Source organism: Peromyscus eremicus, chromosome 12 (genome assembly GCF_949786415.1).
Source record: "Peromyscus eremicus chromosome 12, PerEre_H2_v1, whole genome shotgun sequence".
NCBI classification, from domain to species: Eukaryota; Metazoa; Chordata; class Mammalia; order Rodentia; family Cricetidae; genus Peromyscus; species Peromyscus eremicus.
The window spans coordinates 57,780,398-57,808,029 of NC_081428.1; the positions used below are offsets into that span (position 1 = coordinate 57,780,398).

General features: G+C 40.4%; 1 protein-coding gene across 1 annotated transcript in view; it reads left to right on the plus strand.

The window, feature by feature from the left end:
- The window catches only part of Slc15a2 (solute carrier family 15 member 2), a 30,853-nt gene extending 24,028 nt beyond the window's left edge, over nucleotides 1-6,825 (plus strand). The window contains exons 20-22 of the mRNA XM_059277598.1: nucleotides 3,987-4,133; nucleotides 4,716-4,820; nucleotides 5,163-6,825. Coding sequence (XP_059133581.1) covers nucleotides 3,987-4,133; nucleotides 4,716-4,820; nucleotides 5,163-5,339 — 429 coding nt within the window. The 3' untranslated portion in view covers nucleotides 5,340-6,825. The remainder of the gene's footprint in view (nucleotides 1-3,986; nucleotides 4,134-4,715; nucleotides 4,821-5,162) is intronic.
- The last annotated feature ends 20,807 nt before the right edge of the window (nucleotides 6,826-27,632 follow it).

Below are 27,632 nucleotides of genomic sequence, written 5' to 3' on the forward strand. Positions count from 1 at the left end.
TAAACACGCCTTGGAAGAACATTTCATGTTGAAATAGCAATCATTCTGTGGTGGCTTTAGAAAGCCCACCATCTCTACTGGGCAAGAGGTAACATCAGAAGCAGGCAAAGAGTGTTGGGAATGGAGACATGATGTGTCCCAAGATATCACTATGAAATCTCATGGTCTGCTCCAGTATCATTATGACCTTAAGAAGCTAAACATTATTCATGGAAAATTACTTGTTTTTTTGTTTGTTTGCTTGTTTTTTTTTTTTCCCCTGACTTGATATATAGGTCTCTTGGGTCCCTGGAATTTTGATCTACTACTATACAACAGTCTGAAATATCAATCTCCACACAAAGTTTGGGTGTTATTGGTTGTTTTATTACTCTTTTGGGGGGGGCGCCACCCAGCTCCCAAATAAATACACACAGAGATGTATTCTTACTTATGAATGCCAGGTTTTCTTAACTTAAATTATCCCATCTACCTTCTGCCTCTGGGCTTTTCCCATTCTCTTACTTCTATAAATCTTACTCTTACTCCATGGCTTGGTGTATAGCTGGGTGGCTGGCCCCTGGAGTCCACCTCTTTCCCTGGCTCCTAGCTCCCCTTCCCCCAGATTTCTCCTTCTATTTATTCTCTCTGCCTGCCAGCCCCACCTTTCCTTTCTCATGCCTTGCTATTGGCCATTCAGTTCTTTATCAGACCATCAGGTATTTTAGACAGGCACAGTCTCACAGCTTCACAGAGTTAGTTAAACAAATACAACATAAACAAAAGTAACACCCCTTAAAATAATATTCTACAACATTTGGGGATTAACTGTGTTCTGTCAAAAGTAACTGCCTCTGGGCATAGTGGCACACACACACATCTTTAATCCCAGCACTCAAAAGGCAGAGCCAGGCAAATCTCTGTGAGTTCGAGGCCAGGCTGGTCTATGTAGGGAGCTTAAGATTAGTCAAAGCTGGCCGGGCGGTGGTGGCGCACGCCTTTAATCCCAGCACTCGGGAGGCAGAGCCAGGCGGATCTCTGTGAGTTTGAGGCCAGCCTGGTCTCCAAAGTGAGTTCCAGGAAAGGCGCAAAGCTACACAGAGAAACCCTGTCTCGAAAAACAACAACAAAAAAGATTAGTCAAAGCTATATAGTGAGACACTGTCTCAAATAAACAAATAGTAATTTTCTCAGTAACTAGAAGTTCTGAATCTTAATTTAATTTTTTTTGTGTGTGTGTGTATATGTTCACCACATGCATGCCTGGTGCCTGTGGAGGCCAGAAGAGGGCATCATATTTCAATTAACTTTTGTACATAAGGATATTTTGTTAAAGGTTTATATTCTACTCTTTCACACACAGACCTATAATTCATATAATAATTCATATATATGCATGATCTCCAGTTGTCTCAGGATAATTTATTGAAAAGACTGCACACTAAATTGTCATGATGCTCTTGTTGACAATCAATTGACCATAAAACGGTGTCTTATGTGTAGATTCTCAACTCTGTCCCATTGATCTACGTGTTCATCCTGGGTTGATTTCACATGGTTTTTGTTTCCTGTTGATTTGTAATCTATTTTGAATCAAGAGCGTGTCAGTTTCCACATATTCCCCTTTTTTTCTCTATCAAGCTTGGTTTGGAGGCTGGAGATGCAGCCCAGCATTATAGCACATGCCTGGTGTATGCAAAGCTGTGGAATCCATCCATACACTAAAAAGAAAAAGAAAAGATCAATTGTTCTGTATGACATGAATTCCCTACAAAGTTAGGATTAACCAAGATCAGAAGCCAGATGGGATTTTAATGAGATGAGACTGTACTGACTCTGAAGATTATTTGAGGAACCAGTTGCTATCTTAATAATCTTCATCCTTTTGTTCAGTGAATAAGAAATGCCTATCAATTTGTTTAGGTATCTATTCTTCCAACAATGTTTTTGTAGTTTTTAGAGCATATCTTTTACATTTACTTTATTACATTTATTCCCAATTATTTTATCATTTTTATTATTTCTTAAGTTCATTTTTCTAGTGGTTATTTTAAGTCATAAAATTAATTTTGTGTATTAACCTGTGCATATTATTATATTGAGCTAATTTGTTAGACCTAATACAACTTTAATGGAGCCCTTAAACTTTTCACATATGAGGTCACGTCATCTGTAAATAGGGATAGCTTCACTTTCTTTTCTGTCTAAATGCTTATTTTTTTTTCCTGCCCAGTTGCTCTGGCACAGTGTTAGACAGAAATGATGAGACAAGACATCTCTTGTGGGAAGGTCACCCAGTCTTATCACTAAGAAAGTTACCCATGGAGTTTAAGTAGATGCCGTTTATCAGATTGAGGACATCTCTGTCCACTTGTTTCTCAGGTTTTATCTGCCTGTTTCCTTGCTTGTCTATTTTACCTCATTTATATGGGGCTGGATTTTGTTAAATGCTTTTTGTGAATTCATTTAGAAGACAATGTGATTTTTGTCCTTTATCACTTTGATACAGTATATAACATTAATTGATTTTCAAATAATAAACCAATCTAGGCTTTACTTTTATGACAAACCAACATAAGCCAGGAGGCTTACAAAACAGAGGTTTAGTGTTTTGTATATATGTAGGCTTCAAGTTTGAGATCAAGATGTTTGTAAGGCTGGTTCCTTCTGAAAGCTTCGAGGAAGCCTTTTCCATGTCTCTGCTATAGCTCCTCAGGGTTTGCCAGGAATTTGATGTTTCTTGGTGTATAATATAATCAGCCTATTATCTACCCGTATCTTTGTATAGCACTTTTTTTGTATGCTTTCTATCTACATTTCCCCCTCTCTATTTAAGTATGCCTATCATATTCAATTAGCCCATCTTAATGACCCCATTTAACTTGGATAATTACATCTATAAGCACCCTATTTCCAAATAAGCTTATATTCTCAAATACTGGATATTATAACATCAACAATTGAATTTTTAGGGACACAATTTGACTTGGAAAGGTTGTATTCCTTGTATTATTCCAGTCTTTTCTTGTCCTGTCTCTCTAAATGCTTTGGAATCCCAACATCTACTAGGCATCTAAAATAGAAGTCTAAATTGAAGGTTGTAGAACCCAGTTCCTTCCACAGTCCTAGCTTGCTTGGCTTATACAGTGTTGACAAAAATGATAAAAGAAGCCAGGTGGTAGTGGCGTACCCCACCACTCCCAGCACTCGGGAGGCAGAGCCAGGTGGATCTTTGTGAGTTTGAGGCCAGCCTGGTCCACAGAGCAAGATCCAGGAAAGGTGCAAAGTTACACAGAGAAACCCTGTCTCAAAAAACAAAAACAACAACAACAAAAAAAAACCAAAAAAAAAAAAAGATAAAAGAATCAATGGCTGATGTTTAGAATTTCAGAGATTTTTACCTAAGAATTTATATTATTTCCATTGTAATAATGTCAGAAGATCCTGTGACAGATGTCACCATGTCAAGGGCTCTGCCCTTTGATGATTCAGTTCAGCAAAGTCCTTATCATTTCCACTCAGCAAGTTAATTACTTACCTTAGAACACTTGACTACCTGACTTTTAGAGGCTCTTTTAATCTGCTCTTATGCTGAACACACACACAGAGAGAGAGAGAGAGAGAGAGAGAGAGAGAGAGAGAGAGAGAGAGAGAGAGAGAAAGAGAGAGATTTCTAGATATTATGTACATTCTCAATTAAAGAAAAACCAGGATTCTTTTACTACACTATTTTGAATCTAATTCCCTTTTGACTTAGAGCCAGAAGCATTTGGACATTAAAGACTTTTAATCTCAGAGATTTTGACTGTAATTGACTGAACTGAAATGAATGTAGTGGTACCGAGAGAAAATTCAAAACAATGGAATTGTAAAGAAATATCTAATCTCTTGAAGGTAGCAGAGAAATGAAAATAAAAAGAAGGAATAGATATAGATGATAGGATGCCATAGTTAGATATATTTGCTTAAGATTACTGAGAAGTCCAATTCCTGTTTCTCCCACTAAGACCACCAGTCGAGGTCTTCAGACTTGGAAGACAGAAGAAATTCCAGCCAATAAACTGTCCATTGCATGGCAGCTACCACAATATATCCTGGTTACAGCAGCAGAGGTCATGTTTTCCGTCACAGGACTCGAGTTTTCTTATTCCCAGGTAATATTTTTGCATGTAGAAGTGGTGAAAATAGTGAGGTTTTTAATTCTGATACTTCTCACCTAGGTATGTCATCCTAGGACCTCCACCTCTTTAGTCTGTGAGTTCCTTATATATGACCCTGAACAGTCATCCTGATTTCCAGGATCATGACAATGCAGCATTTGACCCTATGTTGTTTTGCTCTGGAGGGGAAAAAAAGGATGAAGACTGAGGGTTCTAGGGTTAGACTACTCATGTTCAAGTGTTGGCTGCATGACCTGTTTTGGAACAGGAATAAGTAAATTATCTCTCTAATCCTGTTTTGTTTCCTTTTCTTTATGTTCTTTTTACTTTCTTTAGAGTACCACAGATTATCTCTTAAGGTTGTGACAATAATTATATAATAAATTAAAACATCCAATTAATAGATCCACTTTCTTCTTGCTGCTGTATTATTACCATCTTATGAGTCAACACAACAGCTGAACTTAGCGGAGAAGATGGGAAATGGAAGCTTTTCTGGGACATGTTTCATGGATAGGCTCATGGGGCAGGAAGGTGGATAAGGAGTTTGGATGTTTACAGATATGTCCTTCCTAGGCACCATCTAGCATGAAATCTGTGCTCCAGGCAGCCTGGTTGTTGACAGTTGCAGTTGGGAACATCATCGTGCTTATTGTGGCACAGTTCAGTGGCCTGGTACAGGTATGGATCTGAGGGGAAGAAGAGCTCAAGTCTATACAGTTTCCCTTCCAACTTCCTCGTCTCCCTTTTCCTCGGCCTCCTGATCCCCCAGCAGTGAGATGAGGGTTAGATGGATTAGATACCCGACTTCGCCAGGAAATAGACATATGCATGTGGCAATGATGACCACCATGTGCCTGTGGGAAAAGAGACCAGTCAACCTAGTGTTCTGCAAAGAAAAGTGGCTAAGGTTGTGATTCCCTAGTCGTCTTCCCATCCTGCCGCCCCTAAGTATCCCACACATGCTTTTTGTTTGTTTGTTTGTTTCTTCATAATATTCTCTTCTGTTTATTTCTCCTGCAGTGGGCCGAATTCATTCTGTTCTCCTGCCTCCTGCTGGTGGTCTGCCTGATTTTCTCCATCATGGGTTACTACTATGTTCCTCTAACGTCAAAGGGCGTTCAGGAGCCAACGGATAAGCAGGTTCCTCAGACCCAGGGGAACACGATCAACCTAGAAACCAAGAATACAAGGCTCTGATGACTCACTGGACTCGTGACTGATTCCTGGCTCTGGTTTCAGTCATCTCTTATCTTCGGGCCTATTTCACCCCTACCGGGTTAGGAGAAGGAAACAGCATTTTATCTGAGTGGATCTTCTCCATTTTTTTCTACCACAACAGAGGCAATTCTAGGATTAGGTTTTCAGGTATATCTTTAAACAAGAATCCAAGAGACTCTGTGTCCTCCGGGCTACCAATAAGCTCACTAAACATCAGGCAATGTTTCTCAAGCTAGCCTAGTATCTCCAAATGGCCATGAAAATACAAATGTGTCATAGAGATAAGTCTCTGTGGGCATGCTAAGTTTGGGAGACTCCTTTATCAGGTATTTAGAACTGATAACTCCATTTGTTGACATGTTGGTTTGGGAGCAAAAGTGCAGAATAGTAGAGGAATGGTATTTCACGTTTCTTTATCAGTAGTATAATTGTACTGTTCATGAAGATGTCAAGAATGGTATGTATGGTATGATCTAATCCAGAGGCCAGCTTGTCAGCCTCTAGCAAGTTTAATATGATTTTAAATGGCAGGCTACAGAATGGCATTTTATTACAGCATAGAAGATACATCTTTCTGATTACCACAGCGTTTCATCTACTCATCCAAACACTCCTTGTTTCTGTCCTGAACTGTGCTCTTCCGAGGACATCTGTCTAACAAACTAACTATAACTTTGCAACCCAGCTTTTTAAGTATTGCTGGAACAGCTTTATCTTATTATTACATCTCATTTTGCTTAGTACAGCAAATCTTCAGTAACAAAATGTTTTTCTAGCCCAACTTCCTTTAATTTTTTTCTATTTGGCTTGCTTGTGATGTATTTTTAGTTTTTTTCATAATTTTTGTTTACATTTCTCCCTTTAGTCTTAGAAATTTCCTGTTTATTGAAAAGGGATGACAATACTACTGTTTTGAATCTCTAAACTGTAATATTCAACAAATGGGCAAGGTCCTGCATGAGAAACCTATCAAAATCTGCAGGGGTGGGCAGAGCATGTGGACTTTCTGTTTGTGTGTGTGAACAAAAAGTGTCTGGAAACAGTATCTCACGTGCAATGTGTGGATCAAGGGACATGCTTGGGAGTAGCAGGACGGTGTCATGTGTTGCTAGGAGGAAAAATTCACAAGCTCTGTATGATAGACCTCATTTCCACCCCCTTTTACTACTTCGTTCCCATCTATAGCCACGCTGGATCGCATTTTGTTAATAATGTAATATATTCTTAAGAGAATCTGCTCCAGTTCTTCAAGCTTTAAATACTGTAGTTTTAATGACTAAGATTTCAGAAGCACAGAAGAGATCGCAATACCATTCATTTCCCCCAGATACCTTGTTGTGAACTTGTCCATACTCCTTTAGAAGATGTTCATTTCTAAGCAGCTTTAACTCAAACTATTTTTTGACTTTTGTTGTAAGAGATGTTAACACTGATCTGTGAATAAAAGGTTTTATGTACAAGTAAATTAGAGAAATTAGATATATTATTATCTTCTAAATATTCTATTTGTCTGTTAAAGAGTCTGCGATATCCTCAGGGAAGTCATAATGTCCCTGGATTATCTTAACATGTGGTAGTTTCCTCAGAACACCAGTTTCAGAAGAATCTTTACGCTGGCTAATGGCTTTACCTGCTTCCTGCTATTGAGCTGTGGACATAGCTCAATGGTAGAACATTTGCTAGTGTGCATAGGGTCCCAGATCTAATCCCCAGCACCACAAGCAAACAGACAAAGACTGTCTTACGACACTGGTTCTGTCCTTTATCACAAGTGAGGATAAGCATAGCTTTTTCTTTTGGGTCTTTGAGGTGTTTGGGAAAGCGCACCTTCGGTGTGAATTCTATGAATGGATCATCAAGCTAAATGTTCTCAGTTCTTGCAACAGTTCTTTATAAGGCATAGCTCTGTCTTTTTACCACCACAGCTTCTTTCTTCTAAAAATAATCCTTTATCTAAAATATAGCAATTAAGATTCAGATATGTGATGCCTAGAACCAACTATAATATTTCAGAAGTCCTCTGACCAACAAGGTTAGCACTATTTACTAAACAAAGCATTTTTGTTAAACCAGGTAAGGTAATATTTGATATTTTCTAAAATTATATTACTGTGTGAGATTACCTCAAAAAATTTAGAATGCTATTATTCATATTTTGAGTTCTACTATGTGCCATTCATTGAATTAGCTGAGAGAGACACAAAAAAGTAAACAATCCACTCTATCTATGCTCAAAGTTGCCTTTCACATCTTGTCTGACACCTGGTAAGCTCTTGGTGAATAGAACCTTAGGTAAGCAATGACACAATGAGATAGAGAAATAAACAGTGCTGTAAGAGTAGAGTACAAGAGGCAGAAGACTCATTTAGAGAGATCTAGGGGCCAAATCCTGTGGGGCCTTGAGACCATGGTGGTTGGGGAAATGGCTCAGTGGATAACATATTTGTTGTGCTAGCATGAGGACCTGAGTTCGGATTCCCAGTACCCACATGAAAGCTGGGCATGACAATACCAGTGCTAAGGAGAGACAGGCAGATTCCAGGGGCTCACTGGACAGCCAGTCTAGCCAAACCAGAGAACTTCAGGTTCAGTGAGAGACTGACTCAAAATTAAGGTAAAGAGTGATAGAGGAAGACACACAATGTCTTCTATATGTGTGAGCCCATGTGCACACATAGACACATTCCTTTATTGTTTTATTATCGTGTGTGTATGTGTGTGTGTGTGTGTGTGTGTGTGTGTGTGTGTGTGTGTGTGTGTAGAAGCCAGGAGAGAATGTTGGGTGTCCTTTTCTATCACTCTCCACTCCACTTGTATTCCCTTGAGTCACAGTCTCTCACTCAATCTAGAGCCAGGCTGGAGGGCAGTGAGCCCCAGGAATCCCCCTAACTCTATCCTCACACCACAGCACAGTGGTTACAGGCATGCACATGACTATGACTGGCTTTCTACATGGGTTCTAGGGATTTGAACTCAGATTCTCATGCTTGCACACCAAACATGCTTAACCACTGAGACATCTCCCAAGCCCCCATTCCCTTTTGAATAAAGTGTAATAAAACACCGAAATCTCCAAAGCTTGACATTTACAATTCAAGATCAACTTAGCAGATCATTAATAGATTAAAAAACTCTATCTTTAAAAAAATATTTATAGCCGGGTGGTGGTGGCACACGCCTTTAATCCCAGCACTCGGGAGGCAGAGGCAGGCGGATCTCTGTGAGTTCGAGGCCAGCCTGGACTACCCTCGACCCTCGCCCTTCACTACCCCCAGGAAAGGCGCAAAGCTACACAGAGAAATCCTGTCTTGAAAAACCAAAAAAAAAAAAAAAAATTTATAAACAAATGAACAACATCAGCAAAAAGTGCATAAGCAGAGAACTTTAGGCCCAGAATGGGAATGGCAGATGACTATCTCAAATGCTTGTCCCAATGGCTTCATAATGGCTTCTTGGAGAACTCTTTGTAGTGATTCTGGGGATTTGTACAAACTCAGCAGGAAAAAAATTAACAAACGGACACACAGAGTACAGGGAAGTGGACCGTCCTGGTTATGCTCAACTTTCTATTTTTAACTTCTTCCTGCATCTTCCAGCTTCATCCACTCAGCTACATTATCATTTCCCCAAAACAATTCTTCTCACCATGAATCTCACTGCTTTCGTAATTTCTTTCTTTCACTGTCTACACTGCTCTTGCCTGAACTTCCTCAAATGAGACTCTTTATCTTCTTCCTCAAGTCTTCCCCTGCCCGCCGCGTCTTCCACCCTCCTCACAGGGGACTTCTCAATCTGTATTTATTGGACAGCCCAGAAAGCATCATATGGGGAAGGAACAGGACACTCTAAGAAATCTTTAAGAGTTTTATAAGAGATTAAGTCACTGGGTCCAACTGACCCAGACAAGAAACAATACTATCAACATCATTGTTTATTAACCAATATCCACATGTTGCATTCAACATTTATGGTGGGTATTCATTTTAGAAGATTGCTTTCAATCTTTGTATTTGCTGTGTTCAGCTAATGATACATACACATGCGTTGTTCTGGGCATAGAAGAATACATAATTTAAGATTACAGCTATGCATTAGCTTAGTTCATAAAAGTTGGTTACATGGGCAATCCAAGGCAAGCAATGTTTGTTACATTGTTCTCTTAAAGGCAAATTAAACAAACAGGCTGAGTACACCGTCGGACAGCAGCCTTAAGTCTTAAGTAACTTCAAGGTGTGTTATTAACTCTGGCTGTGATGTCCAGCAAAAGTTCCAGTCTCTTAGAATGTGAAAGATATTTTCATAATATTGGCCCCACCACAATAAACAGCATTGCTGTGAACAGTAGCATTTGGGTATCTGTTCATGTTCCTGTTTTTTTTTTTTTTTTTACCAGGTGTCTTTCTACTTACTTCTTTTTTTATTTTTTATTTCTTATTATTAAGAAATTTTCTATGCATTTTACATACCAACCACAGAACTCCCTCTCCTCCCTCTTCCTGCCCCCAGCCTTACCCACCCCCCAACCTACTCCCCCATTCCTACCTCCTCCAAGGCAATCCTCAAGTCTTCTAACCAACACTCATACCACTTGGGAGCATGGGCCAACCTCCTTTGCTTTATAAATGTCATGTGTGTATACTATATGTTGTGTGAGTTTCTGCTTCTCAAATTGGGCAATAGACTTGTTGAAGACAGTAAAAAAAAATATTAAGTCACATACAGTTTTGTAATTTGACCAACAATGACTCACAGATGGGAGGTGATGGTACACGCCTTAAATCCCTGCACTCAGGAGACAGAGGCAGGTGGATCTCTGTGAGTTTGAAGCAAGCCTGGTCTACAAAGTGAGTTTCATGACAGCCAAGGCTACACAGAGAAACCCTGTCTCGAAAAAAGAAGAAGACAAAGAAGGAGGAGGAAGAGGAGGAGCGGAAGGAGGAGGAGGAAAAGGAGGAAGAGGAGGAGGAGGAGGAGGAGGAGGAGGAGGAGGAGGAGGAGGAGAAGAAGAAGAAGAAGAAGAAGAAGAAGAAGAAGAAGAAGAAGAAGAAGAAGAAGAAGAAGAATTTCTCCTCATCATAAAAATAGTGTGTCCAGTAGAAGCTGTAAAGGTGCATGGTCTCAGTACCATGCCTATCTTTGTGTGCTTGTAAGAACTGACCTGTGCCGAGGACTCATCAAGAGCCCAGTCAGGAGGACAATAACCTGCACCTGGGAACTCCACCAGCACAGTATCTGAATTTCTAGACTATTCCAGCTACTATTTAAAGACACCTACTTTCAAACTCGGGAGACAATTCAACCACCCAGCTTCTTCAGGCTCCATAGTTTTGCATCATCTGACATTCTTCAGTGGTCACCAGCACTTCCTGCATTCCTCTTAGCTCAGCTGTGGCAGAGAACACCACTGATATTCACTTAGGTAAGGGCTATTGTTTTACAGAAGTGTTCTTATCTCTGGGAAATTCACGTTGAACCAATTACATAAACTCACAGAGGCTTGGAGTCACTGGCAGTCAGCCCAAGCAACCATTTGTTGTGAAACTCCAAGTTTCCAATACCCACATGGCAGCTCAGTCACTTACAATTCCAGTTTCAGAGGATCTGATGTCCCCTTCTGGCCTCCTTGGTACCACGCACACCACGGAAGTAAATACTCATACACATTAAATAAAGTAAATCTTTAAAAAAAAAAAGTCTATTCAGAGAGATGCGCTTGGAATAGTATAGATAAATAAAAATGGAAATCTAGAAAAGATGTACATATAATCCACAGGAAGGTAGAAAGGGAAAAACAGACACCAGCATTTGGTGTCCTTAGTGTTTTGGATTAATAGGTGTCTACTGGTATCTCACTTTTTAAAATTTGCAGTTCCTTAATGATATGATATTGAACATGAGATGTATATCTCATTTTCCAACTGGATGTCTTCTTTGACAAATGTACTATTGATATACCTCTTTTATCCATTTTTAAACTGGGTCATTGTTTTCTTTTGAGTTTAAACTGTTCTTATTATAAGTTGGATATATATCCTTTATCAGATTTTTTTTTCAAATTCCCTCCCATATTCTATAGTTTGTCTTCTCATTAGTCACTATACTTTGAAGAAGTTTGTATGAAACTGAATTTGATCTGAATATGCTTTTGTACTTGAACCCTTCCCTAAGGAACCACAACTTAATTGAGTATGTAACTTAACTAAGCCTAACTTAGGGGTTTACCTATGTGACAAATTGCTGACTCTTGGCCAAGTTTCACAAATCACAGCCAGCCAATTGATCAGACCAAGTGCAAATAGAAAAATGCCAACTCTCTGTACTCACTTCCCCTTCCTAACCATAAATGCCAACCTGCCTGCTCTATTGAACATGCCTCTCTGAACTTCCCATTCTGAGAGCTGCCCAGTTTGTGAATGACTCCTTGCTCTATTGAACTCTATTAAGTTCAACTTGTCTACATGGCTTCTTTAAGCAATTGTTTGCCTTTACACAATAACACGGACATGGAAGACAAACATGACTCAGGAATGCATAAGATACCAAAGAATGATGTAGTTCTCAGAGCCGGCCTTGAATCCAAGTTTGCCTACCTTTCTTCCTTGATGAACAAAGCGCAGCAAGATTTTTTAAGACATAACCAAAGAACAGGACTTAGCTTTTTGTAAGCAGCAGACTGTGGGAAGGTAAATACATGATCGGTGAAGACTAGTTAGGAAAGGTTCTTAACAGTCCTTTGGTGCTGATATCCAGGCAATGGGTGGCCTAACATTGGCCTTTGCAATCCTCCTCTATTATTCCCGGTAGGCGAGATGGGAGAGGCTTGGTAAATGTATCTTCTGCTTTGGAGGCGAGAGAGATTTCCTTAAAACTTTTTCTGCATTTGTTCATTTGATTTTTTTTTTTGGGGGGGGGGTGCAGCAAGTGCTTCAAGCTGAGGGTGAAATTACCATATTGAACTGTCGTGAAGCTCTTAGCAAAAACTGCCTGAGCAGCTATTAGACCATATAAGGCACTGTTTCAAACCTGTTTTGATCCTCCATTTCCCAGAAAGCCTGTCAGGTAAACTTTCCAGTTCCCTTTACAGGGTTTCTGCTTTTGCAAAGGAAGATTTTTTTTTTCTAAGCTTGCTTTAGAATGTTTGTGCCACCACTTAACAGATGTACCTCTCTAATTAGATCTTTCCCCTGACTCAGTTCCCAAGCTTTGTGTCTGTTTGTCCCCACACTCAGGCTGCAGCTTATTGCCTGAGGCAAACCCCCTAGGGCTTCACTCGGGTCAGTGAGGCAAACCGAAAGCATTTGTTTCAGAAAGGTCCTTTCTCTGATAGAAAAAAAAGAGCTTCTCTCCTGGATAGCTCTCTATCTGGGTTTGGATCCTACCCCCCCCCCCAGGATCCCTGATGCTAGAGCACATCTACAGCTGAGAGGCTTGGCTTTATGGCTTTATCAGCAGCCCCTCCATCAGGGAGGAGTCTGCCTGCACTCTCCTCAGGCCCTTGCCTCAGGTGAAACTAATTTTGTTCTTACAGAAAAAGAAACAAAGAAAGTTCTGAAAAGCTTTTAGAGAGAGATTAAGTTTTTTCCCAGAGAGAGAGAGAGAGAAGTAAGTTTTCCCAAGACATCTGCTCTCTAAACTTTGGCTTCAATGGCCAAGAGGGAACTAACTCTGAGGGTGAGGTGTTGTACTTTTTTCATAGATATTTCCTCTGATTCTTCCCCAGGATTTTGTGTTCATAGCCCCATAGTTAGGCTTATCTTATCCCACTTTACCCTAAGCTTTTTCTTTTCTATATTCCTAACCCACTATTTCTATTTTCTACCTTCCTTAATTTTTATAGATAGGAGAGAGAGAGAGAGAGAGAGAGAGAGAGAGAGAGAGAGAGAGAGAGAGAGAGAGAGAGAGAGAATCTATATAGAGAGAAACCTAATGCTGCAGCCTTGAGGCATTTCACTCCCTAACCTATACACCAGAGAATAAAATACTGTTGCTTCATTTTTCAATTCCTTGTCCACATACCTACACTTGAAATGCCCCCTCAATCCTTTCACCAAGTCCTAGGGTTATTTTTCTTTTTTTAAATCTTTTTCTTTGTCTCTGTTCAGGCGCCATTTGTGGGGAACCAGCCCCCACATTTATTTACCCTTGAGGGACTCTTGAGGAATGAGGAATAAGAGACTTAGATAGAAATAGAGGGGAGAGAAACAGAGAGAAAACACAGGATAGATTCAGGTGGACCTGGATCCTTATTTACCGGCCCAGAACTTTATGCCAAAGGTCTATTTATAACAATGCCAAGGGGTGGAGCAAAAGACCTCCCCCTTGCTAGTTACCGTCAAGTGTAGACCCTTACAAACACCTGATACTCAGGCCCGTGATCCAATCAACCTCTTATGCAGTCCTGCTGGGTACAGCCACTAGGAAACCTAGTTGGCTCCAACACAACCTTATAGATTTTCTTAGTTTGAGTGCCTCACATGATGTCCAAGGGTATCCCCATGTGTTTTTTGAGTGACTTCCCCAGTAATGGGTAAAAAAAAATTATATATCAACTTCTGTGGTGATTCATCTAAAGTTTATTTTGTATTATAAGGCCTCAGCTCTCAGAGATTTAGGGTAGGGTAAAAGGTCTGAGCCCACTTCTGGGTTTGACTACTCCCCAAACCCCACCAACCCCTGAGCTCAAAATCCCACCAATCCTCACCCTGGAAATCTCCACCCTGGAAAACTCTTCCTCCAAGAAACCCTATGTAAGCCTGCCTCCTGCTCAGTTCCCTTCTGTTTCTCACCTGAGCAGAGGCAGCCACCCTGTGTGTTTCCCAATAAATCTCTTGTGTGAGGTTTGTTGTGTGGTGTGACTCTGTGGCATTCCTTGACTCCAGACTGACAGGACACCTTTCCTTTCAGAGCTGCAGCTCTTCCGTTGGGGAAACCATTCTTAGTGCGTCCTCCCATGTTCTCTAGTTTTGTGTTATCTCATTGAAGTTTGATAGACAAACAAAAACAGTTCAGTAGACATCCAACAAATATGCAACTCCTCTCAAAAGACAACCAAAAAATTCAAACTCAACAACAAAAACTTCTTTAAATTTATACTTGCTACACAAATTAACTCAGAATTCATAGATTTAGATATACTTAAAAAAATACAATTTTAATGAAAAAAATCACAGAGAAAAATCTTCAGGATATAGGTTTAGGCCAAGAGTTTTTTTTAGAGTTGGTATGCATGATTTATAAAAGGGAACAGGATAAGTTAAACCCATCAAAAGGTCTTTGGGAAAACTCATGAGAAGAAGTTTATTAAAAGACAAATTACAGACTAACAACAAAAAAAAGAAAACTTGCAAGCCACAATTCCAGTAAAGGACTAGTGTCTATACTATACTAAGAACTCTCAAAACTTGACACTAATAAAGCAATTGAACAACAAACAACTAAAATAAATTAAGAAACAGTTCTAAAAAATAAACAGATAGCAATTAAGCATGTAAGGAAGACATTTAGCATTATTAGCCACTAGGAAAGTAGAAATTAAAAACAACATTAAGATAGTAGCTACATACTTACTAGAACACCCAAAACAAAGCAAATAGTTGGGACTGAGGATTACTGCTCAGTGAGGCATCACATGCCTAGCACACGCAAGGCTGTTCTTCTTGGCTTCTCTTGTTACATTGACAAAACACTGACCAAATGCAACTTGGGGAGGAAAGGTTTTTTGTTTTGTTTTTGTTTTTGTTTTTACATTTTATAGGTTATAGTTCATCATGGAGAGAAGTCAAGGCAGGAACCTGGAGGCAGGAACTAAAGCGGAGACCTCCAAGGACCACTGCTTCCTTATACAGCCCAGTTATCATCTGCCCATAGTAGGCTAGATCCTCCTCCATCAATTAGCAATGAAATAAATGCCCCACAAACCTGCCCATAGGCCCATCTGCTGAAGGCCATTCCTCAACTGAGGTGCCCTCTTCCCACGTGTGTCAAGTTGATAACCTAGAACAGCACCACAAAGGACTTGTGGTGTTTGCTAAGAGGACAAAGAGCAACAACATTCAATGTTGCCAAGAACATACAAACAAGCAAATAAATAAGATATAAAAATAAATAAACAACAACAAAAAACTAACAACAACACAAATTCTAAATTCTGGTAAAGATGCAGAGAAACTACCACTCTTACACCTGCTGGTGTCAATGTAAAATGACAAAATTAGACTTTAAATGTTATAGTATTATGTCTGTGGAATAATTGTTCTGTATACTGTGAATATATATTACTCTGATTGGTTAATAAAAAGCTGATGGGCCAGTAGTCAGGCAAGAAGTATAGGCGGGACAGCCAGACACAGAAGACTCTGGGAAGAAGAAGGGCAGAGTCAGGGGAGACACTAGGATCTGCAGAGAGAGCAGGACATACTGGAGGTCAGGTAAAGCTACAAGACAAGTGGCAGAATGTAGATTAATAGAAATGGGTTAATTTAAGTTGTAAGAGCTAGTTTCAGTAATAAGCCCAAGCTATTGACTATATGCCCCACAAATCTGCCCATAGGCCCATCTGATGACATATAATTTGTAAGTAATATTCAGTCTCTGTGTGGTAATTTGGGAAGCGGCTACCAGTTATTTGAGAGCAGGTGGTCAAGACAGAAAAACTCTGCCTACAGATACTAGTTTGGCAGTTTCTGAAAACTTAATGTACACAGTTGGGGATATGGCTTGGTGGTAGAATGCTTGTGTAGCAAGCACAAACATACACACACACACACACACACACACACACACACACACACACGTAAATCCATAAATATGATATAACAGTTGCTCCTTGAGCATTCATTCCAGAACAAGGGAAATCTGTACAGAAATGCTTCATAGCAGCTTTACAGCTCTGTTGACCATATCCAAACCCTAGAAACACCCAGATGTTCTTCAGAGCACAAACAGTTAAGTTATAGCTATACTTAGCAAGAAAAAGGTAATCAACTGCTGTTTCACACAACAACTTGAATGCATCTCAAGAGAATCATTCAGTGTGCTAAGTATCAATCCTCAGAGGATGCATAACAATTATGCCATTTATACAACATTTTCAAATGCCAAAAACAGAAACAGAGAGCAAACTAGGGGTTGTTAGGGCTTAAGGAACTGTAAGAAATTTGTGGGCAAAAAGGAAGCAGATGCTGTGGTATGATACTGTAAGAGATCCAGTGACATTAGAAACAGTCTTCTTCACTGTATCAATGTCAATATGCTAATTTTGGTATTGCACTATCATTTTATATAAAAATATATTAATATATAAACATGGGTTGAGTATATGTTTAACGTGTTTACAAGCAAAACAATATATTATTTGGTTTTATATTTTAAATATAATCACATTTAGACTCAACATACCTCTCTGTGGCTTGCTTGCTACCCTCTTCAGTATAAACTGTGCATACAACTGAAATATAGCCAAATTAGCTAAACGGACATTTGATCCCACAGAGTTCACTACACATATATTAAAATATTTAAAAAAACAAAAATTCAATGTCAATTGCTAAGAGGACAAAGAGCAACAAGAATGTTCCTTCATTGCTTCTGGCAGTGCAAAGCAGTGCAGCCATTAAAAAAAAAAAAAAAAAAGTATGGCAGTTTCTTGTAAAGTTAAGCTTTATAGATAATTAAGCACATTCATATGCATATATTAATACAACCCATAAGTTGTCTAGTTGTTTTCTCAAGGGATAGGAGACTCATGTTCAAAGTAAAATCTGCACATAAATGTTTATAGCAACTTTTGTTATATTTATTCCCAAGCTGTAAGAAACCAAATTGTCCTACATCAGTTGAAACAATGAACTATGCAACTCTCATGCAACAGAACAAATAAAAAGAAACAAGAGACTGGTTTTCATACAGAGACATGTACTCATAACAAATAGATGAATGGTAGGTACGTTCCGCTAAGCGAAAGAAGCCATACCCAAAGGCTACATGCTGTTAACTTTATTCCTATGACTGCTGGAAGAGGCAGAACTCTAAGAGTGAAGAACAGATCAGTTGGTTGCTAAGGCTCTGAGACAGGAGATCTGCTGACTACAACAGAGAAGCACAAAAATGTGCTTCAGCTGAGGAACTGCTGTGTGTGGTGGGAGAGGGATGCTGACTACCACAACCAAGTCTCAACACAGAGACTTTGCAATGTCCAAGGCATTTTGCTTATCACAACTGAGGGTGCTTTGGGTGTCTACTGGGTGGATGTCTGGGATGCTTGTTATCATTCTGAATGGAATGAATGGCCCCTTTCTCCACAACAAAGGGCTATCTGACCCTTAATGTGCTAGAGTTCAGAAGCTGAGATCTATGCATAGCCAAACTTCACACCCCAGTTCATAAAGGCAGCAGAATTAGACTCAGTGGGTTAATAATAAACAAACAGGATGTGAAGTTGGGAGGAATATGTGCTGGGAGTTCTGAGGGAAGATAGAGAAGTTGCGAGGGCATAGATATAATCAAGATATGTTGTATACATAAAGTACATTTTCAAAGACTAAATAGAAATATTTTTAAACCTCAGAAGGTCACACAAAGTGAACACTAACATGTGAAGAAAAATTTAAATCAACTAAAATATCAAAATGCATCTACTAGATATGGACATAGATTAAAATATAGACCATTTCACAGTAAACAAATCATTATGGTGAGTATCTTAACTATAAAACATCGCAAATTTCTCCATGTATTTAGAGGTTTTAGTATCTTACAATAATGCCTCACAATATTTCCATAAGCCCCTTTCACACATTTTCTTATGTCTCTTCCTAGGTTTTTTTTTTTTTTTCTGTCTTCAGTAGGTTTTATTTTGAAATAGCTTCACTAACCAACACTCATATTGCAGGATCATTAATAAATACAGACATGTTAGCTTCTAGAATACATTTCCAAATGTAAGCACAGTCTTTGGCTTCTCGCCAAGATAGAAGAGCAGGAGTGGAATTTACCAGTTTGCCTCAAACCAACCAACTGGACAGAATCCATGAAGCTGAGTTTAATGACGCTGGATTCCAGGCAACCGGGACAGTACTCCCCGAAATGGAGAGTGACAGAAATGAGCCATACAACTTCTCAAGCTTGCCACCTTAAAAGAGATGAGAAGGGAGAACCTAGTTAGCCCCGTGGATGCACTGAAATAAGTTCAAAGATACCAGGGCAGAGCACCAGAGTGAGCAGAGCATCGTAAAGATAACACCTAGAGATCTGCATGAAGCCCCAGTTGTACGTTCCAAAGAACACTAGGTGCGTGCATGTGAGGAAACCACCAAAAGCAGGAAAAGGATCATTTGAGAGCAGGCGAGGCAATTGGGCCCAGAACTAACACAAGGCAAAGAACAGAGCATTTTATTGCATGCCAGATTAGAAAGTAGAAAATTCATGGGTGCTGGGCAGCGTGTTGAAGACATTTGTAAATGAGTAGTAGGGATTTATCAGACAGATGAACTACTCCAGAGCCACCTGACTAGCCATTGAAGTAAACTCTGAGAAGATGAAGATGCTCTTCCTTTGTAACTTCATTGTGCCCAAAAACAAATACACAGAAAATAGGACCACCAATGGAGGGCTCTGTTGGTGGTTCCCAGTTGCAGGCCTTTCTAACACCCAGTGAGGTATATGGAAGAGACCGAAGGGAAGCTCTAGGGAATTTACCATCATCCACTTGTTCCAAGATCCTTCCTCTCTGCTTCATCTTCCTATCCAGAGCTCTTCCTGTACTTGTAGGATTATGGCCAGGGTTGTTTTGTTTTGCTTTAGCTACAAGGAGCACTGGAAGGCCTGGGCACTGTATGGTGGTGCTTCTTGGTTATCAACATTACTGCATCTGGAACAAACTAAAACCTTACTGGCTTGGTATACCTGTGAGGTATTTTTTTCTTCATTAAACCATTTGAAGTGGAAAGACCCACTTTTAACCAGGATCTTTGAGGTGGGAAGATCCACCTTTAATCTGAGCCACACCTTCAGGAGGACTCAGATTAAAGGACATGGACAAAGGATGCTTGCACTCTTTGCCTGTTTGCTCTTGCTCTCATTGGCAAGTCCATTCTTTCACTGGCATTGGAGCCTACTTCTTTGGATTCTGACATAAAGTGAGGACCAGCAGGAGCATCCAGCTTCATGAACTGAACAACACACTGGGGATTCTTGGACTTTCCATGGGTAGACAGCCATCGTTGTACTAGCTGGATCACAGCCTGTAAGCCGTTCTAATCTCTGTCTCTCTGTCTTTCTCTCTCTGTCTCTCTCTCTCTCTTCCTGTCTGTCTGTCTCTCTGTCTCTGTCTCTGTCTCTCTCTTTCTCTCTCTCTCTCTTTCTCTCTGTCTCTCTCTCTCTTTCTCTCTTTCTCTCTGTCTCTCTCTTTCTCTCTCTCTCTCTCTCTCTCTCTCTCTCTCTCTCTCTCTCTCTCTCTCTCTCACACACACACACACACACACACACACACACACACACTGCCACAGAGTTTCTTGCTGATGGAGAGAGAGAGAGAGAAATCATCATACCTATTCAGGTCCCAGAAGTCTTTCACATGATTTCATTCTGAGACTAGAAGAACCAATTAATTCCCCCCTTTCTGTCCCCAACACACTTAAAGTCAACCATATGAGTTTTGTTCTGTCTTGCTGACCTTTTTATTTCTTCCACAGACTACAGCAAAGGGCTCTTTTGGGGTGACAGAAATACTTGGTATGGCAATAGGGGAAGGTTTGTCAGGTCTTCTGTGGTCCCCACGAGGCCTGTGCAGAGGTACATGGACTTAGGTTGTAATGTATTGCCTGAGTAAGGGCAGGTAGCCAGTTTCCTAGGCTGAACTCAAACCAAACAAGCCAGTCAGCCCAACCCACCCTTAGCAGAGCTGACATCTGCGTTGCTTAGATGCCATTCTAGGGCAGTAGACCCTTAATCTGAACTAAAGGCATGTTTGTTCTTGCTCTGTTCAGATGGGCACCTTTGTCCCCTTCCTGGCAAGAACACAGAGTAACAGACTACACTCTGGATTTCGATTCTGCTCTCTACTACTATGGTTGTCTGTATAAATATTCTTAATTTCTCTGAGCCTTGGGTCAAAGAGTGATAGTAACTTCTTTATAGGTTTATCAAGATAATAAAATAGGTGCCAAGCATCCGAGATAGTGCAAGTGCTCCATAAATGTTGTAATCTACCATATTACATTTAATAAGTAGGCAAGAAAGTTCAGTTCTTGGTAAGTTGGGGCCTTGTGTTTGTAAGCCTGTTCTGGGCCAATACCATCTGTGATCCCCATGATGTTTATTTACAGACACTCAAAAGGAGTCAGAAGTAAACACTGAGGCACAGAAGTCTCTGAGCTTGTGATGTTAAATTCCCTGATGACAAAGACCATATCTTGCATTTCTTTTACATTCTTCATAGGATACTATTTACTCAAGTATTTCTTTTTTTTTTTAAAGATTTATTTATTTATTATATATACAGTGTAATGTCTGCATGTATCCCTGCAGGCCAGAAGAGGGCACCAGATCTCATTACAGATGGTTGTGAGCCACCATGTGGGTGCTGGGAATTGAACTCAGGACCTCTGGAAGAACAGCCAGTGCTCTTAACTGTTGAGCCATCTCACCAGCCCTACTCAAGTATTTCTTTTATAAAAACTCTCCATCCACAACCCAGAAGAGGGGACTCTCTAGCCAGCACATGACCCCTGTCTTTCTTGGAGATTCAACTACAGGTTGATATTAACCCAAGCAGACTTAATAGTCTCTCGATAATTTAGAATTAAGACACAGTACATAGAATCAATCATATGTTGGGAGATATTAAACCGTTTGGGGGTGGGGCAGGTGTTGGCACCATGGTAACGTGGGCAGAAGCAGAAGTTACACAGGAATAAAATTAGGGTCACGTGCTGACGTGAGAAAAAAAGTGAGGTGGTCAACACAGAGTGCAGACGTACAAATGGTTCAGGAAAGAGGAAAACAAAAAAGGGAGGGAGGGAGAGAGAGGGAAGAGAGAGAGAGAGAGAGAGAGAGAGAGAGAGAGAGAGAGAGAGAGGGAGGGAGGGAGGACAGACTTCTAGGGAAGGGTGAGATAATTAGGTTAAGACTCCAATTAAGAAAACATCTAAGGTTGGAGATAGCTCAGTGGTTAAGGGCACTTACTGCTCTTGCAGAAGAACCAAGTTTGGTTCCCAGCACCTACATGGAGGCTCACAATCATCTTTAACTCCAGTTCCAAAGGATCCAACACCCCTTTCTGGCCTCCACAGGCTCCAGGCATGCACATGCACAGTGCACATACATACATATAGGCAAACCACTCATACACATAAAATAAAAATAATAGTGTTAAACGAAAGTGTGGAACCCATGAACTAGAATGTTACTGTAGATGACTCTGCTATATAATGGTACCACCTGTGCTATGTGTGCAGCAGAAGCCACCACCCTCTAATCCCCATCTGACGGTGATCCTGCTTTTGCGTAAAGACCTGATCCGAAGCCCATGTAAGTGATCATTGGGCAAATGTCAGTTGTCCTCATTCCCTATGCCACTCTCGCCTGTCCCCTCTGCGTGTACAGCTAAGAGACTGTCCTGAAATATCCATAGGGCCAAGCGCAAAATCATGATTAAAAGTAAAAGTTCTGTGTGGCAAAGGAATTAACAAAGTTTCTCTCAGCAAAACATGGAATTCTAAGAACACTGCCCTGGGATGGGGACAAACGAACAAGTTCAGCTGGGGTTATTACACAGGTACATTTCCCAGAGATTCCATAAGCAATATGCTTATGTGTGCAGCTGATGGTGTTCTGGTTGGATTCGAGGTGGCTTATGCCAAGTTCAAATCCCATAAATCTCCGGTTGATATAGGAGTAGAGGAATTTAGGGAGATGATAATATCACAGTGCAGTTGCTAGGTGTTACATCTAAGCCCAAAGGGCAAACTTGTCACCATGAGAACATTGAGAAATGCATTCAGGAAAACAATTCTGGCATACTTAAAAAGTACCATAGTGTCTGTCTTCTGAATACCAGAGGGGAGTGTGCAAAACACCGGTATTTGATAAACTTCTATCATTTTAATAAGGATAATATCATCTTGGGGTAGCAGAGACAATAATGAGCAGCCCTGAACTATCAGAGATACATTGGGCTGATTATTTTATTAACCAACTAATTATAATTGATCATAAGGTCTCCAGTGGTGAAATATAAGGGTTGTGGTACTTACCTGGGCAAAGCTCTCTGGAGGTGTAGCTCAGTAGTAGAGCTCCTGCCTAGAATATGAGAGGCCCTGAGTTCTATCCTAAGCACCACCATCCAATAGGGAGAAGAAAGATAACAGCAGCAAGCTTTCTCTTCAATAAAAGCTATTTGCTGAGTACTTACATATGACATAGGACACAAATACTCCCCTACTTTGAAGACACTCTAAAAATCCCTCCAGAAACCCATTTTTTCCAGAGAAGACACATTTCCCCCCAATTTGTTATCAGCCCTCATATCTTACTCTTTCTCTTGACTGTTCTGTTAAATCATTAACTCCTTCACACGTCTTACTCAGCAAATGGCTTTTATTCTTCCTCAGACCATCTTTCCTTTGGGTGAAATGGGCAATGAGATATCCTGCTTCAACACACCAGCAGAGATACTGCACTGCAAGTGTCCATCTCCAGCTTTCCTACAAAACTATAAACCAGGCTCATGGGTTTTTTTCCAGTCAACAGGCCACAGAGATCACCCTATGTGATGGTTAATTTTAATTGTCAACTTGACACAATCTAGAATCCATTGGAAAGAGAGCTTCAGTGAGGGATTGTTTTAGATCAGGTTGGCCTGTGGATATACCTATAGAGAATTATCCTGATTATTAATTAATGTGAAAAGCCTAGCCAACTGTGGGCAGTACCATTCCCTAGGCAGGGGATGTTGGACTGTATACATGTAGAGAAGTTTTAAGGACAAGCAGAACATGTATGCATTACCTCATTTCTTTCTGTACCAGACTGTGGATGTGATGTGACTAGCTACTTGGAGTTCCTTACCTTGACTTACTGCAATGATGGACAGTAACCTGGAATTAAAAGCTAAATAAAGTCTTTATCCTCTAAGTTACTTTTTGTCATGGTATTTTGTCAAAGCAGCAGAAATGAAACGATGGAAACCTATTTGGCTTAAATGTAAATGACGGCAGGATGACAGTGTCCTGGGAGCAGTTACACCAGGAGTGAACACCACTAGCTCATTCAATTTACTTTCAAGGCCTACCCAAGCCCAATTCTAAATGCTGTGTGCTCCTGAGGAAGGGGTGTTAATAGTGTGCCAGGCTCTTTGGCTTGGTATGGCCAGTGTGGCCAAACAGTTACTGGTAGCCACAAAGTTGCAATTGCCAATTAGGACAGCAGTTGCTTTAAGGGGCAGCTACTGAAATTAATGAAAAACAACAGTATAAAAAAAAGAAAGAAAAACAACAGTATATGGGCACCAATTCATGTGAGGCAGCTAGTATCCTACAGTTGATTAGATGTTCAGGCTTTATTATAGCCTAATGGCCAGTTGAAAGCTATCTCAAAATAAAGCTAGTTAAATTTCATAGCACATAGACATTCCTCCCAGACCTTATTTTTATTATCAGTTTGGTTGTTTTTTTAAACCTTTGGCTCAAGTTTAACAAAAAGAAAGAAAATGGAAATTTGAAAACTTCAAATTTCATTTCAAGAGATTTTTGTTTCTTAAAGGAGCCTACCCAGGTATGACCCAAAAAGATAAAGGAAAAAAATGAGCAGTTTGAGTCATTGTGTTCCGAACTTTGAAATGGACTTCCTGCATTATGAATGCCAGCACTCTTATAGTCTCTAATATTACTGCTCTTTCTTCCCAACTCAGTACTGTCGTTAAATAACACCGCCTGTTTGTTTTAGAAAACCCTACAAGGAGTGTGTTTATTCAAGGCTCTTCTCTAACTTCTACAGAAAGGAAACAAAGAATTCTGGTCAGCCTGAAAAAGCTACCTGGTCTTCTACAATTCTGTAAGAAAACAAAACGGAACCCTGCAGCAGGTTTGTGGAATTTCACAAAGGACAAAGCTTGTTGAACTCCCTTTAAGCTCGGGCATCTCAAGACATGAATTAGTTAATTATTTTAGGCATATTTCGCAACGCTTGACAAACATATTGGTTTACATGCAGGATAAGTCATTTGGCAGTTAGACAGCAAAAAGAGTCTTAATTTCTTCACACTGAATGGAAGGAAGGTAAGCAGAGAAATACCAGGTAAAGTTACAGTCAGGTTTCATATTCTAGGAACATAATCTGCCCCTGAGTTAGCTAGTAAATACAGCTTTATTCATACAGCTAGCACATAAATCTACAGTGCTCCCTAGGTTCTATTATCAGAAAAAAAGAGACTTACAACATAGTGTCTGAATGAAAAAAAATAAATTTTTAGTAGAAGTTGGAGAGGTGTCTCAGTGATTAAGGGTGCTTGCTGGTGGTTTTGTTTTTTAAGAATTTATTTATTTCTATTTTGCTTGCATATAACGTGCACCACCTGCAAGCCAGATATTCACAAAGACTAGAATAGGGAATTAGAATCCCTGAAACTGAAGTTACATATGGTTGTGGACTACCATGTGGGTGCTGGAAACTAAGTCTGGGTCCCCTGAAGAGTAGTGTGGACTCTTAGCTACTGAGCCATCTCTCCAGCCCCAGGAGTGCGTGCTGGTTTTGAAGAGAACCAAGGTTCAGTCTCTATGCAAGCTGGGGGGCTTGAGTTCAAATCCTTGGCATCAAGTAGAGACCCAGGTATGACCATGTGTGCTTGAGAACCTCATATGCAGGAGGGCAGGTGAATCTTGAGAACTCATTGGCTACCCACCCTAGCCAAAATGGTGAGCTTCTGAAATGTTCTGTATCAAAGTAATAAGGAAGTGAGTGATAGAAGAAGACAGCCAATTTTCTCTGGCCACGTGTCGCATATCTCTTAAGAGGGAGGGATGGGAGAGAATTCTCTTGATGGTGTCCCCTGCTGCCCAGGTTTGTCTGGGCCAGTGAATGGGAAGAGAATCTTGGTTCCTCAAAATGGCCTCTAAGACCAGGCTGGCAGGTCGGTTTTCCTGGTTCTACCCATCAGCCTTGGTGTCTCTGGGCAGGACAAGAGGCAAAGAGCTTTCCTGACTGAGCCTCCAGCTTTACCTTATCATAGACTTTTCTGACTTACCCTGTCTAGTGTCTCTCCACAGAAAAGGGTGGCTGGGAGCAGAGGGCCTCCCCTTGCCTGCTTTTCTTCAACAGGGCTCCCCACTGGCCCTCTTGTTTGACGTTGTAAGAGAAACTCTACCAGACTTGACCCAAGATGAAGAATCAAAGATTGTGGCTACTTTCTGTTGACTAGGGGATGAAGATGCCCTGATTCTGTGATAGTCTTGCAGCCCTATGTTCTCAGACACCCCATGCCCCCCATCCTAGCACCCTTCAGAGTTTTAGGCTGTCTTACGACATTTCTGGATTTACATAATTTGAAAATCAGGGATGGTGATACCTCCAGCAGTTCTTCTATTGCTTTATCTGTCCTGTGTTTTTTTGTTTTTCTATATGAACTTGAGAATTGTCCTTTCAAGGTATGTGAAGAATTGTGTTGGAATTTTGATGGGGATTGCATTGAATCTGTGGATTGCATTCTGGTAGAATGACCATTTTTATTATGTTAATCCTATTGATCCATGAGCATGGGAGATCTTTCCATCTTCTGATATCTTCTTCAATTTCTTCCTTCAAAGATTTGAAGTTTTTAACATACAAATCTTTCACACGCTTAGTTAGAGTTATCTCAAGATATTTTATAATATTTGAAACTTTTGTGAAAGATACTGTTTCCCTGATTTCTTTCTCAATCTGTTTGTCATTTGTATATAGGAGGGCTACTGGTTTTTTCAAGTCAATCTTGTATCCAACCATTTTGCTGAAAGTGTTTATCAGCTGTAGGAGTTCCCTGGTGGAATTTTTCAGGTCACTTAGGTATTCTATCATATCATCGACAAATAACAATGCTTTGACTTCTTCCTTTTCCATTTTTATCCCCTTGATCTCCTTCAGTTGTCTTACTGCTCCAGCTAGAACTTTAAGTACTATATTGAATAGATATGGAGAGTAGACAGCCTTGTCTATCCCCTGACTTTAGTGGAATTGCTTTGAGTTTCTCTCCACTTAATTTGACGTTGGTCATGGGCTTGCTGTAAATTGCCCTTATTATGTTTAGGTGTGTCCCTTGTATCTGTATTCTCTCCAGGATGTTTATCACGGATGGATGTTGTATTTTGCCAAAGACCTTTTCTGTATCTAATGAGACAATCATGGTTTTTTTTTCTTTTAATTGTTTATAAGGTGGGTTACATGTACTGGTTTTTGTATATTGAACAACACCTGCATCTCTGGGATGAAACCTGCTGGATAATGGTGGAAATTTGTAGGCAAATGTATGGAACTAGAAAAAAAAATTACCCTGAGTGAGGTAACCCAGGAAGACAAATATGGTATGTTTTCACCAAATATGGTAAGTAGTTATTAGATGTTAAGTAAGTGATAACCAAGCTATAATCCATAGACCCAGAGAGGTTGGGTAAAGTGGAAGATCTAGGAGGATGCATAGACCTCCCTGGGAAGGGGAAATAGAATAGATTTTATGGGTGGACTGGGGGCAGGAGGAATCAGGTGGTGGGGGGAGGAGTGAGTGAGAGAATCCTGGGAGAGACAGCTGGAATTGAGGGCTATTTGGGGTTGCTGTGGAAACCTAGTGCAGTGGAAACTTCCTGGAATCTATGAGGGTGATCCTAGTGAGGACTCCTAGTAATGGGGATACATAGTCTCAACTGGCCATATCTTGTAGCCAGGCAAGACTTCCAGTGGTTGGACAGGTTACATTTGGTTGACTTGTTGGCCAAGGGGTCTCATGGAGATCCCCAACAACCCAGGCTGATGCTAGGACAAATGATTGCTCTCTGAAAACTCACAGCAGGACCCCATTGCCAATGACAACATCCACAGCTCATTGAACACAGAGAGGTGGAGCTGGTGCCTGCATGGAGCCTTCATCTCTACTCTCTGATCTCTTTGGGACCAGAAAGGTATTCTGCAGGCTATGGGAAGAGAAACACAGAGACCAACCCAGCCACAAAACCCTTAGCCAAAAATCTGTCCTGCCTGCAAGATATGCTGAGACAATGGTAGAGCAGAACTTGTGGGAGTGGCCAATCA